This window comes from Larimichthys crocea, chromosome III (assembly GCF_000972845.2).
Source record: "Larimichthys crocea isolate SSNF chromosome III, L_crocea_2.0, whole genome shotgun sequence".
Classification (NCBI taxonomy): Eukaryota; Metazoa; Chordata; class Actinopteri; family Sciaenidae; genus Larimichthys; species Larimichthys crocea.
In genome coordinates, this window is record NC_040013.1 from 5,279,290 (window position 1) to 5,299,612 (window position 20,323).

Consider the following 20,323-nt stretch of genomic DNA (forward strand, 5'->3'; position numbering starts at 1 on the left):
TCCTCACTCGAACCGAGGGTCTAAGGACAGAGGGTGTCACTCCCTGTACAGATTGTAAAGCCCTCTGAGGCAAATGTACTTTGTGACTTTGGGCTATACAAATAAAATTGATTTGATTTGATTTGATTTGATATTTGACTTACTACCAATGGAATACTTAACATAAAGATTCAAATGTAAGATGGTTGATTTTTGTAGGATTTGGACCCCTTTCTTTAAATATGCAGGTAAGAGACTCACAGCCATTGTATTAAAAGGGATGATAGATGGCAACGAAGGAAACTGGCTAAGTCATAAGGTCGGACATTAATTTACTTTTAATTATTTTTTAAATTCATTTTCATTTAAAAAAAACAAAAACAAAAAAAAACAGCATTTTCTCTCTGAATTGACATTGTTATTTTTTTTATTACTTTTCTTTCTTTACAGATATGAACTGAGCATTTCCTTATGTATATGTGTGATGTGTGTATATATGTGCATATTGTTGCCTCCCACGTCCTCCCAGTGATATTCTCACAGCTTATTAATATAGGGAGAAGATTTTCTCGAGTGTATTGTTCTGTCTATATCACACAACAAGTAGTCAGAGATTTGTTTTTGTGGCCATGCTGATTTGTTATCTGTGTCCATGTAAAAAAAAAAAAAACGTAATACAAATATTTTAAATATACAGAAAGTAATATCACTTATATCATCATGTTAGATTCAGGTTACTTGTGATGAATTACACATTTGCAAAGTTTATATGGAGTGACCACAGCAGACACAGCCACCCCCGGACAAGCTCTATGCCTGCTCGGTTCGCAGGGTGGAGCTGTCCACCACCACCACACCGAGCAGCACCTCTTGAGAGTGGAACGGGATTAAAACATCTTGTCTCATTAAGGAAGCGACCGGGAGACGAGCTGGAGTCTCCGTGTGGCTACAAACTAATCCGTCTGTTAGGAACAGTGAGCTGTGTGTGTGTTTACAGGAGCAGCACCCCTCACATGGCTGCAGGAGTCCGGAGCTGTGCGTAAAGAGAGAGAGGAGAGGAGAGGAGAGGAGCGGGTCCTGAATAGACGCTCCGTCCGTCCGGCTTCAGTCCCGTTAGATGACACAAACGCGCTTCATCCCATGTTGTTCACCGGGAAGCTGCCGAAGGAAAACCCGACTTCAGTACAACAAATAAGGATGCAGCTATTGACTTGTGCTTGAGAAGAGACGGAGCTGAAGCACCCCGTGAGCACTTATCGATGTTATCCTCAGCGGTGCATATATTATAGTCATTTATCTTGGACAGGAGAGGCCGAGCAAGGTGTCAGGTAAGTTGCAATGCTTCATTTTATATGTCTGTGTTTGTGTTTGTCATCGTGAGTGTGTGCGCGGACCAGCCAAACTTTGCTGGATCATTTCATAGAAAGACTTGATGTCGCTTTGTGACACATGCTTACACCGTGTGCAGGACAATGCAAGCGTCTTAGATTTATTTCTCAGTAAGTGAGTCAGTAATGATTGGTGACTCCATGCGCTATTGCCCAGCGGTAGATTAATAGCGCAGAGAATAAAGGAAACAAATGAGTAGCGATACTCCTCATCAATTATGCCAGACAGCTGAAGCAGACATATTGTATAACACTATAAGAAAACGATTAAAAGTGGTTGGCCACTGCTAATTTCTTTTTGCATTGTGCCAAAAATCCCCCTCGGAGCAGCTAATAAAATTGAAAAGCCTAAATATTGATTCAGCGCAATCAGTAAATGAATGGCCGGGTAGCCCATTGAGGACGGAGACAAACGCTTCCATGGTTACATGCAGGATCTCCAGTGTGATTACTGCGCTTTGTGTGGGTTTTCTCTCTCCCACTGAAATAAAACAACAATTCAGGGGGAACTGCCACACATGGTGAGCTGGAGACCCCTCTCATAAAGGCTCCGTTGACTAATCTATAGGCTTACTCTGGCCATAAGTAATCTTGGCACACTTTGAGTTGCGCACATGTGCTGTTACTGTTAAATCAACGAGTGGTGCCCGTAGACTCATTGTGCTGCTGCTGCTGCTTCTTCTTTGCGTATTTTACGCAGATGCTCATAGTTTACACCAGTTGATGGGGTGGGGTTTTTTCTGTCCTTGAATAATTGAATATGTCCACCTTATCTCTAATTGCTCTGACATGATGTCATCGTGGTGCGTCCTTTTGCAAATCTCTTTTGTTGCCTCCTCTGTGGTGCCTCAGCAGAGTTAAATCCCTTTTCTCAGTGGGGAGGACGAAGGGAGGGAGCTGCTTCTGTATCCATTCAGCACTTACACCTGCTCTTCCTCAGCAGCCAGCCTCCACTGTTGACTGTTTCTAAAAATGTATCTTTGTATTGAAGAATTACAGTCTTCTGCTTTTGTTTGCAAAGAAACAACAAAATTTGCCATGAAATGTTCATGATTTTATTCCCTCAAACACGCAACCTCTCTTCTCATCAACACAAACCTACAGATCACACTCAGTCTGTTCTTAGTAGATTTGGATCCTCCAAGATCCACACTTGCTCAGAGCTCAGGTCCCTTTGTTTGTCTGTGTTTATGTCATCGCCTGGCAGGGGTCAGCCCCCAGTCGCCTGTGTGAGGGTCTGAATGTGATTCACTGGGCGGAAACTGTTTTACTGCCTGCCTCTCTCCCCTTCTGTCTCACCCCTCTAATGGCTGCGCAGCACAAAAGGGGACAGTGCCATAAACAGAGCCTGTTCATTGATGAAAGGTGCTCAAGTGTTGCACATAGCAGACGGGACGAGATTGATGTTTGCTGGGGATGAGAGGGCTTGCGTTCCCAGCATGTGGGTATAGAGGGAAATAGTAGATGGAGGCACAGCTCTACATACACTGAACCGCCCTGCAACAGGCTGTGCCCGCCTCAGCTGATCTGTGCTCCATGGATCACTGTTGGGGGCAAAAGTTGTAAAGGATGTCTTTATCTGTTGAACAGACGACACTTGTAATGTTGAATTTGAACTTTGATATACATGAACCTGTAGAATAGTTCCATATACTTACATATCAGTGTTATGGATTTACATTTTCCCTGACATGGGTCAGGAGACCTATACACACGATACACCTACACATTAGTTCTGGTCTGGTTTTCATTTCCACACCTTAAAGGGGATAAAATGTTGCACCTACTTCCCCACGTATCCCTTAAATTACCGTTTCCCTCAGAAGTACCATGCAGGAGAACAATTCATAATCCTTTGGTGCAAGACAGATGTATACCATAAACCTGCCTCTTTTTTCACTATGCTGGGAGCTGAGTGGGCTCACTGAATGCTTATTTGAGTATATGAACCAGAGGTGTTAACATTTTTGAATCACTAAGCCAAATTCCCAAGACGTATTTCGGAACAATGGATTCTCTCTTTATATTTCAAAAAATAGTGGAGAAGAAATTATTAGGGAAAATATTTTCCATGCTGTACACAGTGACAGATTTTTGGTTTTGGAAAAATATTCTAAGACTTAGAGATAATCACTCTAAAGAAATGAGTGTGAAGCCATCTGTGTTTGGTGTCATTTCAGTTTATTTCGCTCGCTTACGTGATATTTGTCTAATTGGAAAACAGGCACTGCTGTGGGTAGACAGTGTAATTAAGTCTCTCAACTCCATGAGGAGACATTGAAGAGACTGGGAGCTTGCTATAAGATCAAATAAGAAATTACAAATGCTGGAAAACATCTTCTCACTCGAATAGAATTTAAACTTAGTTTGTAGTCCCAAGATCATTTATTAATTCCTAATGAACATTCAGTATGCACCCCAGCGACAAATAAGACAGTAACTCTGCTTGTTCATGCACGTCGTCTTTGTGTTGTTTAACTTGACTGGGATCATCAGGTCTGATCCCAACATGTCTGGAACCCTCTGATAATGTTGATTTTAGATTTAGCGAATGGACAAATTCAACTCGTAAATAAGTCTCTTATGATTTTCTGGGGGAATTCTAATACTTTGTTTTGAAAAATCATTTGACAGTTCATGTTTGCGCACAGGAGACAGTATCATGTTTTAGTAGTTGTTGTCCTTGGAGCAGTGGGACAGGAAAGTGGTGGGCCCTCGGCGATTGCCAACAATCCTGAGGTCTCTTTAGTGGGTCTGACCAACCGCATATTGTTCCCGATGAGAGGATGCAAGTACGGTCGCTGCAGCAAACGCTCGGCCACGACCTCTCTGTCAACTCTCATAATCACACTCTTACATACACATACACACTTATTGTTGTATGTTGCATTCCGTAGGAGCAACAGGGAGCCCTCCTACAGCTGCCCTGAATCTCCATTAGTTTAGTCTTAAACTTGAACTCTGACCTCTGGTGATGTTAGTAAAGCCGGTGGCCTCAGATGGGTCGGCCTCGGAGCCTCTCCTACCTGCTGTGCTAACTATAACGCATGAGCAGTTCCTCTGTTGGGTCTAACAATCATCAATAAAAATACCACTGCGCCGCAAAATATTTAAATCCATCAATAACAGTCAACATTAATTTAACTTCTGTTATTTTTGCGATACGTCCAACACATCCTGTGGTAATTACATTTAAATCTTGTTAAACTCAAGCAGCATTTAAACTTGCAAACTGGATGGAAAATGTGCGCAGGAAGCAAACGGAGTAACATCCTTTTTCTCAGATGTCAAAACAAAGTGAAAAATAAAAGAACTTTTACGAAGGCTGTTTCCTCTGGCCTCTGGTTCACATTAGCTCGGCTAGACTCTGTACAAATTAAATTAAGTCTCGAGGACCGTTGAAAGCAGGACTTCTTTTTTTTTTGTTTTGATCATTGAATGACTTATTATCCCTGAGCGATAAACCTGCTCCACAGCGTTATTTGATAAATGAACACACTGCTGCTGTTGCTCTTCACTGATCCCGTTCTTTAAAGGCAAGGACCACTACATGGTTCACTCTGTCCGGCCATAAATCCCCATGAGCTCTACCCCTCTGTGAGATGTTTTTTAGGGGAGCCACGTGGAACGCATCCCTTGGTGGCCCCCGTTTCCTGTACTAATTTAGACAGGTCAGGTTGAGCGGGTCACACATTGCATTTAGCTGGAAGGACATCATGGCTATCCATCCTTATACCCTTCTCTCTTTGTTAGTACTACTCGGGTCTTTGTGTGTGAGAAACATTTATAACGAGTGAGCTTCAGAAAAGAAAGGAAGGTTTGGGCTGCGTATTTAAAACATAAACCTGTTGGTGCAGGTCACCGACTCTTAGCTCTCCATCTACCCTTTATTTATCTGCCATCCCCCAATGTGTGTCTGTATTAATTCATCCACACACACACACACAAAGACACACTCATCTCCGACCCCCCATCTGTCCTGTGCCTTACACCAGCGCCTCTTTCTTTCTTTCCTTGTCTTTCTCTGTTTATCTCTCACTTCCCTCATTGTAGTGTAGTTGGTCATGGCAGAGGAATTCCATGAGTAGGTGGGGGTGGTTGATTTGAGCGTGGCTTAGAGGTGGCGGTGTGTGTTTATTGGTGTAAAAAAAAGATGTATTTATCCACTTTCTCCGGATGCCTTTCATTATAGATTATGGCTTAGGTGAGTAAAATGTATCTAAAATAAAAAAAGAAAATGATTATGCACCCTGCATCTCTGTACTGTCTTCACTGAGTGATCTGAGAAATGGATTAGTCTGTAATGCAAGATAAGGCAACTTTGATTGATTGGTGTTTTAAGCATGTATTTGTATGTTTTGTTCCGTTACAATGTGTAGACACCTGTAAGTGCACCCTCTCACAGTCACAGCAGCACTTTTTAAATCAGTTCTTCTTTATTATTTCTCTGCATAATAATCAGGATCTGTTGACCACACTTGTTCGAGGATTTGCCTCCTCCTCAATCCTGCCATCTGGCCCTTAGTTTTCCAGCGCTCCAAAGGCCTGAAAGACGGACTCTCCCACACCTACTGTACTGAGGATGTGTGTGCTGTGCGTGTCCTTGTTTAGGAGTGATAGAGTAGAGCCGAGAGAAAAGGAGCGAGCCTGAATAGGATGGTTTGGATTCTGTTGGGAGAGGAGGCCTGCATGCCAAAAAGTGGGAGAAACAAAAGAATAGAGAACTGTGGCAATTTTAGAAATGCGCACGAAAACACAAAAAAGGAGCATGGGCAAACAAAGGCCTGCTCCTTAAAATTGTGCGCTGGTCAGTGAATCGTAAAGTCCCGCTTCTACTCCAATGAAAATACACCCCCGTTCTGTGTTGCCTCTCTGTTTTGGGAACTCTTTTGAAATGCAATTAGCATTTCATCCAGGCCCAACCGGTTACATGCAATGAAGTAATACCCTTTCTAATTTGGCCCTTTGGTCTGCGAGACTGTGGAGAGCACAACCTTGTTTAATCCTCTGAAAGTGCTTTTCTGTCTGCCTCCATCACTGTGTGTCATACAGGCTAATCAGTCAGCCAGTGCTCAAACTGGAAAATGCTCTAAATTGCTCACGCACTGGTTCCGACTCAATTGGAAGCACTTTCCCTTTTCAATATTCCTCCCTTACCGCTGTTTCCTAAGTAGAAGAAAAAACAGTTTTTTCGTTAGAGATGCGAAATGCCATTGGCTCAAACTTAAGAGCAGCCGACCACGGCCATGTGGACAATGCCTCAGGAAAACTCTCCCTCTCTCTGTTTCTTTTTTTCACAGTAAAATGCACACTTGATTGGCAGCCTCTTGCTCCTGAAGGAGAAATGCCTGGTTGAAAAGTATCGTCTGACAATAGCCGGGAGGCTGACCTCATGCATTTTTGTTCTTTAGAGAGGTTTTTCATTCAAGTGTTTTCTTGTTCCCCCTTATGTGGAATGGCATAATTTGGCTGCAGTTCAGCACACTGCCATCCTCATTCCCCAAAAATCTGTTCCCCCATCTTGTTGGACTAATGGTAGGTTTTCTGTTTTTCTCCTCAAAATAAATAGAATTCTGTTTTTGGCTCGAGCTCTCCAAAATAAGCCCAGTGAGTAACACAGATTTAATGATGTATGTTTTAGCTCTACTTGCTTATTAAGTTTCTTAATTTCTTCTCCCCAACTTCCCTGCATGGCGAGAACATTCACTGATCTAAAAATACCAGAGGGAGAAACTACATGTGAAGTGCAATTATGGGCTTGTGAGTTGACCGGGTATGGCAGTCGCGGCTACGCCGGGCTGAGAACGGACGGTGGGTGGTTTCTGAGGTAGGGCCTGACACACATTGGGCTGGTGGCATCGCTTAGCGTGGAGCGCAGCTCAAACAGAAAACAATCCAATAAACAGAGCGAAGGAGGCACCATGGTTTGGGGCCAAACACATTGCCTAAGACTTATATAATACAATGGCCTTACTATGAAATGAGAAACATTTTGTTTATATAGTTGAATTATTACTAGGTTGTTGTTTTTGTTGTTTTTTTAGATTCTTTCTACTTAATTTTGTGTTCAAGGTACCAAAGGCTTTTGTTACAAGATATTATAATAAGGAATTTTTCATATTGAGTCTGAACCCTCAATAATAACCCAACCATCTGACCACAAAGCACTTCCATTTTCCAATGTTCATATCCCCAAAATATTGGCTCAGCAGTCGCCCCTCATATTATACACAGATTGATATGCATGATGGCCTATTATCACCTCTTCTGAATGCCTGTCTGCTCACCACACCATCTGTCTCTCTGTGTGTTGCTGTTTACTTATCTGTTTGTCTCTATCAGTAGCAGTCACGCTGTTTTTGCGTGGTTGGTTTTTTAGTGTGAATTTGTCCTGAGGAGACACACAAACGTTCCAGGAACACTGTTATATTAGTTGATGTTAATGACAGAGCAGTTTCTTTTTGTGGCCAGACTGACTCCAGATCACCGACCAGAGCTGTAAGATTGATGAATGAGATCCCACTGCAGGCCTCCCAGTGTCAGACAACTGGAGATCCCTTGCTGTGTGTGTGTGTGTGTGTATGTGTGTGCGAGCCTGTGCATGTGACTAACTGCCAGATATAACCACAAGCTCTTCACCAAGGGCGTCTCAGGACCAGGGAAGCCTCAGAGCAGGGATGCCTCATGGGAAAGCCCTTGATTAAAACTCTACAGACTGTTATCCCACACACCCTCTACCAAAAGGAAGTAAGAGTATTGCTTTCCTCTTTTAATGCTTCCAGTACTACTCTCCTAAATCAGTAGGGGAAAGGCGACGTCGATTATAGAGCCTGGTACTTTAAGAGAACTAAAGTGACAAAAAGGATGACTCAGGTCACCCTCTGCCAAACATGACAGCCTCTGACAGCACGTTTGTACTTACCCGTTCACCTGAGCAGCCACAGACGGTAAATGGCACGTTCTATACCGTGAATTCTGCAGTATCACGCTTACTACCATGCTCTGACTGTGAAGTCCCGGGCTCAAAGTGAATAATTGATGCTAAAGATTACGACACAGAGGCCACTGTCAGGAGAAACCCTAGAGGCATCAGCGCCGAGCACTGACCCCAGGAGCAGCCCTGCAACCAGACACCTCCTCAGCACCTCGGACAGGGATATCCAGTAGATCAGTGAGCGAGAGAGTGTGTGTGTGTGTGTGTGTGTGTGTGCGTGTCTGCGTGGTGTGTCTGCAAGTGATCCGATGTTATAGTTTTTTTTTGTGAATCAGGCTCCCAACACTGGTAGGCTCCTTCAAGAAAAGCTGACAGGTGACAGGGGAGTCAAACTACCACTGACCAGCACTGCGTCTGGTTGCTTATCACGTTTGAGCTTGCAGAGAATGCTCTCAGCTGGTGATGAGCGATCCATCGCAGAGAGATACAGGGGAAAGGAGTTTGTCTCGAAGACGAAGGAAGCGATAAGATGTGTGACAGAGAGAGATCAGAAGATAGAGGGGAGTGAGTGATTGCAAGTGGACACTGAAGGGACACTCGTATCCATTTGTGTGCGTATGCAGTTGTGTGGTGCTCATGCATTGTTCCCTTTAGCTTTGATCTGAGCTTAGCTGCTGAAACTTAATGGACTTAGTGACACTCATGTTGTAGCTCAATGCCCAGTACTAAGAAACTTTCCTGGCAAGCGAAAAAGCCTGCTTGAGCAAGAGGACCATGATTTCTAAAGTGACTCTGCACTGGGCAAAAAATTGTTATGGTGAAAGCAGGTTCAAGTTCAAGGCTTAACGAGATAATAATCCGATTCGAGCAACAGCTTTAAGAATTTGTGCATAATTGTTTGTGAAGAATGATTCAGGATTGTTCCAGAGCAAAGGTCGATTTTCATTTGAGCTTGATGACTCATCAAAGAGTACGTGACAATGACATTGTGGATGAATACACGTGCATCACATGTTTAGCCAGTACTATATATAGTGGCTAATGCATATTTATTGGGCGCTGTGTGTGTTCCAGAAAATAAAGCAACGCAATATGAAAGAAAAGTCAGCTGACTGAGGTCAGAGTCAGAGAATAAGTCAATAAAAGCAATTTTGGATGTTCAGAATGTGAAGTCTCTTTAGTTGTGGTGTTGTCTGTGGTTTGTTAGAGCGCCCGGTCCCAGAGTCCTGCCATCATTTTGTGTTTCTTTGGCTCGGGGGATTCGTGATGGACAGTGTGTTTTCATGCATTTTAGAGCTCTCCAGTGTCCTGGCCTGTCACCCAGCTGTCTGTCTGTCTCAGCATTGAGACCTTTGCATTTTGGATGCACATGCTGACTTTGCCAACTCATCCAAATACATCTATGTATGCAAACGTGCGCGCGTGCGCACGCATGCAACTGTGCACCTCTCTACATGGACTCTGACTCCCAGTCTTATCAATGTCAGAGGTCTGAGCCAGGCACTCCATGCCGCTTTTTGCTGTGACAGACAGATCCTTGGTCCCCCTGTAGCCCCCGGAGTCAGGGTTGGCACAATGCATGATGCCAGCACAAAAACTGCCCTGCCGCTTATAAAACAGACCTGTGCCATCCACACAGCATCTGCTTTGTGTTAATCGCTTTGAAGGAAGAGCGGCATCTCGAAAAGGACCACCCCTCTGTTTTGGAGTAGGGGGTTAAGAGGTTAGATGGTTGGATGCTTGCTACTATCCATCTAAAAGATTGTGGTCTAAGTGATGTTAGGCAATCATGTGGAAATTTGGAAGTGAGGTTTTGAGGCACAAAGATTTACTGAAGAAATAGTGTGTGGGAAGGAAAACCCTTTGTTCTGAAAACTGAAAGCAGACATGACAAAGAGAGACTGAAATTAAATGAAAATCATTTTCTTCTACTGTAGGCCTATATGATGAAAATAGCAAGCTGTGGTCAAGGAGCTATTTCCATGAATAAAACAGACATTTGGGGCAATATAACTCAATTAGGCAGTCAAGTGGATATACACTAGCAGGTGTCTAGATGTTTGGAAATTGCACGCACCTTTAGGTGCACTATTACCCATGGGAATGGAACCCAGATAAGTGTAGAGAGAGAGGGTTTATAGCTTTTTATTCAAGCTCTCGGTCAGCGGTGCAGGAAGTTCTCAACCACAGGAGAGAGAGCAGGGCGGATAACAGGATTTATTCAGCCCTGGCCCCTCTTTGTCCAGCAACACACTCACCTTTCTTCCTCTTACCCTCTGTTCCCCGCTGTCCAGCGGGCTACCCACCAGCTCTAAATCCTTTTTTGATGGATTTCACAGCAATCTCTTGACTGCCGGCATGTGTTTTGCATCCTAGACATCCACTTTATCACACAAACTCCCTCACACATACGCATACGCTCTCTCTCTCTCCGTCACACACACTCATTTACATTTGCATCAATTGATTCTGATTGTTTCTGTCAACCAAGAACTTCTAATGCTGATACAGTGTCTTGTTCTGTTCTCTATGATGACAAGCTGATTGATGGATGGTTGCTATTTAAACGCCAGCCAATACTGAGAAGAAGTCAGATTGATATAACAGTAATGGAACATATGAAAAATGGGATATTTTCAATGTCCAACTTTCCTAAACGATTTCTGCTTATGAAAAAAAGCACCAAACACCATGACTTCATCCGCCGTAGCTGCTGATGTTCTTTTTCAACCTTGTAATTAAGAGCAAATATGTTTTTAAAAGACCTTACGTGTTCATACTGTTGGCAAGGCTGCGTGGTGCAGATTATGAATGGGATGGGTAAAAGACAGCAAGGAGGACGGAGTAGCCACAATTTAGCTTTGAGCTGGCTCCACCCCATTTGTCATGCTGTGTTGTTTTGTTGTGTTAACCATGACAACTGTCTGAGTGGCTCCATCCAGTTTAAGGATTATTCTGGGTGAGAGAGCTGAACAGGAGAGGACAGGGGGAGAGGAGAGAACGAGATGAGGAGACAAGACAAGAGGAAAGGGGCAGAGGGGTATCAGAGAGACAAACTGAGAAGTGAGGATAATTGGAGGAAGCAGCAGAGCAGAAAAGATAATTAAAAAGAGAGAGAGCAGTGTTGGCAGCACAGAATTGCAGCTTCATGCTGAATTACTGAAACAACCTTGAGTGGTTACATTTATTCTGGTATGACGTTAAAATTCATGTGGTCAGGAAGAATAAACTCAACAACAACTGCTTTAACAGTTATGACAACACGAGGAATTATGGAATAATGTCATGAATCATTTAGACCACAATGACCAGCAAGCCTGCCAGTCAGCATGGCGGCACATTTTCAAAAGCTTGGCCTTCTGAACATCTGTCCACTCGATATTAGTTTTAATCTATACTGACTGTGAATTTTTCTATTTTAATACCTGCATTCATTAGCAGAAAGAATATGAGACGTCATTTATTAAAGATTTAAAGATTGCTATAAAAGTTGTTTCTTAAAGACTGTGTAAAGAAATTCTGAGATTTCTTTCAAATACATTAAATATGTTGGAAAATAGTTGCTGGAAGCACATGAAGAGACTTTGAACAATATAGTACTCAAATGTGGAGTTAGTGGTTAAAACAGTTTTTCACCAGTTTTCAGTTCAGGATTTTGTGGGCGGTCCTTAAAGGGTGGCTCGATGACACGCTGAGGCCACCCTGAGAATACCCCTGCACCCTAGCAGAGAGATAGAGATGAATTCATCTCGCTTAGTTAATCATGTTATTTTCTGAACTCATCTGTCACGTTTCAGTCGCTTCAAAATTGCTGCTTGACTGCTCCCGTGAGCGGGTCTGGTTTCAGCACGTTCACAGGTAACGCCCCCCACAGTCCGGGAGCTGATTTTAACCTAATTTCATAAACTTGTCGATATTTTTGATCATTCAAATTTGGCTGGGTGGTAAATAACACGTTCTTCTTTGGTCTGACTTTATTCTGTACATATTTCTATAATTTCTTGTCTGGGAAGCTTCCCTGTTGTTGTCGTCCCCGTTTTTTGACTTTAAATTCTCTCAGATGTCTTCTTCACATTTTTTACTTGAATTTAAATCTGCCCCATTTTATTTATTTTATCTACTTTTTTTAGCTGCTTTATTTCAGGATATTATGTCTTAATTTTTCCTCCATATGCTTCCCCTTTTTTTTGTAGGAATGCCCCCTGTCCTCCTGCTAGCTGGGTTGATTCTGGCTCTGTCCATCCCTGGCAGAACGTCGGAGTCAGCCACGCTGCGGTTTCTCGGGCAGACTGACTTTGTTGTCCACGAGAGCAGCGGAGCTGTGATCCGGCTGGTCGTGGAGAGAGTGGGAGACCCGGTCAATGTGACAGGTTTGGTTGTGGTAAGACATGTGACAAACTCATCATTGATGACTCATTGTGTAACCATACCCATCACCCGGTCAAATTATCTGAGCTGAGCTGTCACCCTTATGTCAAACGAAGGAGAGAATGAGTGACCTTTTTGGCAGACAGTGGCCAGTGTGCAGACTTAGTGTGTCTGCAGAAACTGTCTTGGAAGTCCCTGAATGTGTTTTGGCTTTATGTCCTCCACATGGGGCCTAGTGTCAGCTGCTCACAGTTGGTGTCTGGTAAAGCGAGCTGGCCATTCAGTGGCGTGTGGTTCAGGGGTTTCCTATGCTTCTTGATATCTTTACCATATTTCTTCTGAACCTATGACATGAACTATTATACCTGGGCTTCTTTATTGGTTAATAAAATATTATGTAAAATAAGCTTTCCTTCCAGGAAACTAATGGGCACAGACACAGTGAAACTCAATATAAAGCAGATAAAGACAAAGACAAAATATCTGCTAGTGGAAAAAGCTGAAACCAGCAAAAAAACCTCAAGTCTGGGGCAGCATATTAGCTGTGACAAATTATGCACCTGCAGCATCCTGGGTTCAAACCATGTTGCCTCCATCTGTCATGCCTTTCCTGTTTCTCCATTTCACTGTTTTAGATGAATGCAAAGTCAAACAGAAAAGAAGTGTTCTTTAGTTAAATGGTGAGTGATACAATTTTATTCTTGCTTTTTTCCCACACAGCTAGAGGGAGTCAACACAGAGGACTTTGAAGCCATTAATGCTGTAGCCTTCCTGCTGTCCACTGAGTCCAGTAAGACCATCTTCATTGGTGTGAAAGATGACGACTTGCCTGAAGCCGATGAGACATTCACCTTCAACCTTGTACTAGGGGTAAATGCCGCTCTCCTTTGCAGACTTTTTGTATGTTTTTCTGCCAAATGTCTCCTCTTCCTGCCTCTTTTCCTCTCTGGAGCGCCAAGCTTCCTTTCCACAAAGTCCCGCTGTTCTAATTCTACCCCTGACCGTCTTCAACCCCAACCCCAGCTACGGCGTAATAGAGAATGGGGGCGGCAGCCACAGTTAGCCTGGGAGGCTCTGAGCTACAGGGTCTTTGATGTGTCTGCTCTATAGGACTTTGTCGGGGTTGGCCTGGGTGGGGCTAAATGTTGTGTGTGTCTCTGAGGTTCCCCACTAAAAGACACCTTTGTGAAAAGAAACTAACTTTGACAGCCACAGAATCCACACACAGTAGATTAAAGTGATTCTTTCATTGACTTTGATGGGCATGTCGGTTCCGTGGATTTCATTTCTGTGTATGTTGTGTGTTCACCATTGCACCGACACACTTTTGCAGACGAAAGCTCAGTCTGTTACAATGAATGAATGGATTCTCAACCAAGTACATTAAAATCTTTTCATGCATTCTGAGACTTTTTTTTTTTTTGCTGACACTACCAAATGTACCAAATCACCAGAAGGTGCAACTCGCTAATTTATTCTAGTCCAGTTACCGCAGGATAAGAGACGGCCAGATGGCTGGCAAGTTTTTGTAGCGTGTTATTGTTCTTTATACAGTCTGGAATAGGACAGCTTTTTAAAGTTCGAAAATAATTTTTAATGGGTGTGCATTGTAAATCTTTTTCAAAGGAATCACCATCACAGCCCAGGATGCCTTACACCTACAGACTATCTCCATGGTTTCACGTAGCCTTAAGCTGTCAAGTTTGATTGATGAGCTAGGGGGGCTGGTCTTGCTGTCTCCCTGTCTTATCCCCCAATGGTCATTGTGACTGTCAGCTATGTAGATTCACTAAACAACCACAACTCTGAACAGATGTCAGCAAAAAGTTACTTTCTTCACAACATTTTCAATTTGACGCTGCATTTTTGTGACATCTGGTTAAAATCCAGTAGCGCAAGCCCATATTTAGCCCGCTACCAGAGTGAAAGACCAGATGAGGCCCACTTAGCCCTTCTGTTTACACTACAGCGGAGACAAAGCTTTGGCCAAATGCTACCCTATCAGCTTACTGAAGGACTGTCTGGAGGATGAATGTGCGCTACAAAGGAGGTGTCACAGATCAAGCACAAGTGAGAAATAAAGGGTTGGTCTGGGTACATTTATCATTACTGACAGTTAAAATATGTAAAATCTGTAGTATGAGTATGATAGAACAAGATTTGTGTTATAGAAATAGTGTAGATGTGTTGTGGACCAGAGCAGGTGCAGCCTCCCAGTGCTGTGCAGGAACAGAAGGTAGAGACACACAGTGTCGTAGCACATTCGATTGGGTTTATGTGGGACTATATGCGTTTCACAAAACTGGCTTTTAAGTAGCCAGTTTGTGTGCATGAATCGCTGTATATTTAAGTATGTTTATGTAGTTGGGCACAGACGAGTGTGTGCGTATGTGTGTGTGAGCAGCTTCCTGGCTCTGTCGGTGGCTTGGCTTTGTGAAAGCGTGTGGATTCTGTGTCTGCGAGTTGACCGCTACAAGAGCTCAGCAGCGGAAAGAAAGCTCTGTTACAGCTGGGAAAAGCCCTGTTTGAATAGAGGGGTGAATGCAAGAGGCCTAAGCACTTTTCTTGTTTTTCATTTTCTCCTTTGCTTGCTCTCACCTTAACAGCACACACACACACACACGCACAGTGGTTTTGCCAAGGGGTTTCAATTGGACTGTGTTCGGCTTGAGAAAACATTTCAACGTTTCGTTTAATTTTTTGGGGGGAAGAAATTGTGTTTCTGTTTATCATCATGTCAAGACTCTCATAGTCTCGTAGTCATTTTCCAGAACGCCTGCACACATCTGCACGTCTATGTACAGATGTTTGTATGTTTCAAAGGGATTTTGGATGTTTTGGTGGAAGCCTGTGTGCAAGGTGGTTGTCATCAGAGCTGGTCCATGAGATGCTTGTGAAAACATTGGTAAATTCACTAATGGAAACCTTGGAGAGTTACACCAAATAACAAGGCTGTGGTCTTTCTCTTTAATAGGGTTCAGGAAAAAAGGAACACCCTCCTTGCACAGATCATAGGTTATGGTTTCTTTTTGTTAGGTCAAAACACACACAGACACGCACACACACACACACACACACACATTGTAGGCCTCGTGAAGTCACAGTGTGATTTTAAGTACACTGAGATTCTGTCAGGTCTTAGTGCCGAATCACAGAGCACAGCACAAATCCTGAAGAGGTATCCCGCTGTGAGCTAACCTGACAAATCAACCAGGCTCAGACCAGTACTTCCTGTCTTTGTGCCTTCTCACCAGGGCCTCTCGGTGGGAGCACAGAAATGAAGTAAAGACAGTAAAGAAGGCAGACGCTGTTGTTTTTCGCACGAGAATGTGTGCCGAGGAGAGGTTAAGTTGTATTTACACTGTATATTTGTCTTTTTATTATCTAACCATTTTCATTCTCCCTGCTTTCCAGAGCTCCTCTAATGGCGTGACAATAGGAACACCAAACAAGGCAACCATCACCATCCTGTCCAATGACAATGCCTTTGGAATAATTGCCTTCAACTCGGTAAGTAATCCACATGCATTATAATTAAGTCTACATCAATTCATCGTCAATTTATCATAGCTAGTTACATGACTGTGTTTCCACCATTAGGGCCATTTTGTGTACATGCTTTTAGTGCTGAAAATGCAGCAGCTTTAATCAATCTGTAACAAGGCAAGCATTTTTTATTTATGCAAATTATATACATTATGTATAAAAGGTCTTTGGATTCAAAGTGTTTCAAATTCTCCCTTCATTCAAAACGCCAAACTCTCAAACAAAGTCTCTTGACCTGCCCCAGCTACACCTGTTGATCATATATTCCTGTCTCCAACAACATATCAATGCTGCTCCAGCCATTTTGCAACATTGTGTGCCACGCTGCATCAGCTTCGTGCCTGTGGGCACCAGTGTTGTAAAATTTAGGTGGGCACACAAGCCTGCGCACGCAAACATATGCATGCACATTTCTCACCGGTTTTATAGGAATCAAACCCACTGATGTTAGTGAGTAGTAGTTGAAAGTAAAGGGTCAGGGGTGGAGTCATTTGGACCAACTACTGCAGAGGGTTCAATCATTCCAGTCTTGGGGTTGTGGGAAAAGTGACCATCTAGTGGTTGTGGGTTTCCAGGGGCAATTAAAACCACAACACTCCCTGTATTCACTTATCAGTGGGAGTTTATAGCGTTTCCATGGTAGCTGTGGTATATGGGGAACTGTTTGCCCTACCACCCCCAGATGGTCTCAAATGCTGGATAATGATTTGGCTTGCCTCGAATCAATAAAGGCCTCCTGGCCTTGGGAGATGTGTTTATGTTAGCGTACTGAATTAATTCCTGTATAGCATTTCTTTGCCTTATTATTTTCTTCTGTGTTTGCATTCTCCTGAATTTCCTTGGTTATGGTAAATTGAACTTGAATTATGTAGGGAAAACAGAAGGGGATTTAATTTCCAAATCTCTAGACCACAATAAGGACTTCCAAATGCAGTGAGATTGAATGCCATTATTACTCTATGTTACTATTGAATACAGTTTTTAATGCTGCAACAGATTTATTCACTGAAACAGAATCAAATGTCCAGTTTTGTGTAGCTTGTGCTGCTTTATCCACGCTCCGATCACTTTCTTCTGTGTCTGTGCCTCTTTCAATTCAATTAATTTTCATTCCATTTATTAGCATGACATTTTATCAGACGTATTATTTCCAGATCAGTACACAAAATAAATAAAAAACAGAATAATTTATCAACTTAAAAACATCGAAACAGGACTACTCATAATCAAATGAGTCAAATTAAATCAAATGTTGGATGTACAGTCTGTTGGCTGTTCTTGATCTGTGTTTGATTTGTCAGTAAAGCGATATTCACCATTATTCATATTCATAACTGACTTTTACTCCCTGTTTAGGGACGATTTAAACTAAATGATGCTTCTTTGTTTCACAATGTAATTTATTATAATCGGGAATAAGAAACTGTGTTGAAATTAATTAAATTTAAAATGATTCTGTTTCTGTTTGTCTGTTTCACTATCTCACCCTTTTCATCGCAGACTGAAGAGATCATAGTCGATGAGTCAAGAGGGAGGAACCAGTTGGTGCCTTTCACCCTAATCAGAGAAAAGGGGACATTTGGGACTGTGACTGTGAACTTTGAGGTGAGAGGACACGGTACTATACAACCAACAAGACACTCTGCTTTATACTATTTAAGAGGGACATGATAAGTTTATCCCACTGGCTAAAGACAGTTTGGAGAATATAGACCCAAATTAGAATCTGTAATTGCTTGATTACATGTAATTCCATAGAAGGGGATTAACATGCACGTCAAAGTGAAAACATCACTGTGACTCTTCCTGTTCAGATCTCGGATGGACCTAACCCTGCCATTGAGGACCTCAGTCCGGACAGAGGAAACATCACTATTTCTGTAGGACAAGCTGTAGTGCACTTCAGTATCATCATCCGGGATGACCAGGTATTGAACAACCTCCTCGTTTGGTGCTAATTGACACAAATTAATCCATATATGTGACATGTGGTCAGATGTATTGATTAACTTGTATTGATCTGTCCCCCCCATCTGTCTCCCAATCATCTTATTCAGACATTGATGGTTTGATTCTTGTTTGACAAAAGATGGAGGGTTGGAGGGAAAACCGGGTTGCCCTGATGGGTTTGCCATTTTAAAGGTCAAATGTACAGCCACATATGAATGTGCTTTCTTCTCTTTGTTTGTCAGATCCCAGAAGATGATGAGGTGTTTTCAGTCAGGCTAACGGGTGTGGCAGGTGGAGCCCTCCTCAGGCCCAACGCCAGCAGTGTCCAGCTGAGAATCCGGCGTAATGACAGCCCACTGCGGTTCTCCCACTCTATCATGGCGGTACCAGAGTCTGCTGGAGTCATTGTCCTCAATGTGACCCGCGGTCGGTTGACTGAGGATGGGCCACTCATCGGCTCTGTTGACACTGAGGTTCCTTTCTATCAATCCCATTTTTTGTTTACCTAGGCTTGTGACCATTAAAGAATAGGGCACAACCACTTTAATTATATAGGCAAGGTATATACAGTATGTAGCATAGTTTCATATAAACCATCTGGACTATACTGTCTTTAGGTCTCTGTAGATTACATGGTGGTGAGTGGTGAAGGACTGGGAAGCGCCACACCAGCTGTGGATTTCATCGACCTACAGCCAAGGAGAACAGTTATATTCCCTCCATTTGTCTACAAGAGCAGCCTGATGTTCAAGATCAGTGATGATGACGTGCCAGAAATCGCAGAATCCTTCCATCTGGTCTTGCTGGAGGAGACCATCACAGGAGACGCTGTCCTCGTGTCACCCAATTCTGTGCTAGTGACCATCGAGCCCAATGATAAGCCTCATGGCGTCCTGTCAATCAGCAGCAGCGCAGTCATCCAGCCAATTACCATCAATGAAGACATGACACAGAGGTGGATAACTTATTTATACTTGACATTGGGGTGACACATATATTTTATTCCATAGATACTATAACATGACAAGTGCAAATCTAAAATAAAACCATTGAAGATTACTGTGTCCTCAACCTTCCTTTGTTTGTTTCTCTATCATTTTCCTTAGATTTGAAGGAATCATTATTGTAAGAAATGGAGGCAGCTATGGTGCTGTGTCTGCCAACTGGTCCATCAGTAGGAACTCCAGTGACGGCTCCCCAGTGTCTGATGATTTGATTCCTGAAGAGGGAACAGTGAGATTTGCCGCCGGTCAGGTGACGGCTGTGATTCCAATAAACATTGTGGATGATGACGTACCTGAAGAAGCAGAGGCGTTTCTTCTCAAGCTGCTGCCTGATACTGTAACTGGAGATGCAGAAGTGGACGAACCCATGGAGGTCAGTTCAGTAGACGAGATCTTTGATAGGCCAGTTGTGTTTATTCTTAGCTGCTGTGTTGCTTGTAAAAGAGAGAGAGGACAAAGGCAGAGGGCTGCACTTGTTAGTGAACATACACTCCAGATGTTGTGCATGTGTGTGACCTACTGTAAGGTACAGTGGCAAACTTGGCACGTTCTGCAAAAGTCGACCCCTTGGTGTGTCACGTTGCTCCGTGGGTGTTCCCTTAATGTGGCTGAATCAAAACAAAGCGGAAACAGCAGGCACACTCTGTGTGTGGTGTCTGTCTGTGTCTGTTTTTTTGTTGTTTTTTTTTAGAAAGCTTGGTTGAAGTGGTGACAGGTTTTTATAGCTTCCATCTTTGTCCAAGCCTCTTGGCCACGTGTGAAAGCAGTGGGCAGATCTAAGTCTTGTTTATGTTTAAGGCATAAGATGAGACGCATGCAAACTCTGCTATGGTCACATACAAACACACTCCAGAGCAGCACCTCAGGGTCTGTGTGCCATCTGTGCAGAAAGAGTTGGTTCAAAAAGAAATCCCTTGAAGAATTACGCTGTAGGACAAGTTAATCAGTGTTTATTGTCATTAATGTTGCAAATGATATATCGCACATGTTACACTGAGCTGTAAATCAGCTATTGTGAGCATGCCAGGCAGTGCATCAGACAAGTGTGGGTTTTAGCTAAATGAATGAGCCTCAGTTGAAACGCTCATGAAAACTACTCTAGCAGTCCCAGCAGAGTTAATTAAAGAGGATGCCTCTCTAGCTAAGGGCTCTGT

The 20,323-nt window shown here is 43.0% G+C and overlaps 1 protein-coding gene across 1 annotated transcript in view; it reads left to right on the forward strand.

Moving 5' to 3' along the window:
- Positions 1-932: 932 nt before the first annotated feature.
- adgrv1 (adhesion G protein-coupled receptor V1) overlaps positions 933-20,323 on the forward strand; it is a 103,093-nt gene continuing 83,702 nt past the window's right edge. The window contains exons 1-9 of the mRNA XM_027278170.1: positions 933-1,307; positions 12,495-12,682; positions 13,390-13,539; positions 16,084-16,179; positions 17,716-17,820; positions 18,030-18,143; positions 18,408-18,638; positions 18,783-19,120; positions 19,272-19,542. Of these exons, the coding sequence (XP_027133971.1) occupies positions 12,497-12,682; positions 13,390-13,539; positions 16,084-16,179; positions 17,716-17,820; positions 18,030-18,143; positions 18,408-18,638; positions 18,783-19,120; positions 19,272-19,542 (1,491 nt within the window). The 5' untranslated portion in view covers positions 933-1,307; positions 12,495-12,496. The remainder of the gene's footprint in view (positions 1,308-12,494; positions 12,683-13,389; positions 13,540-16,083; positions 16,180-17,715; positions 17,821-18,029; positions 18,144-18,407; positions 18,639-18,782; positions 19,121-19,271; positions 19,543-20,323) is intronic.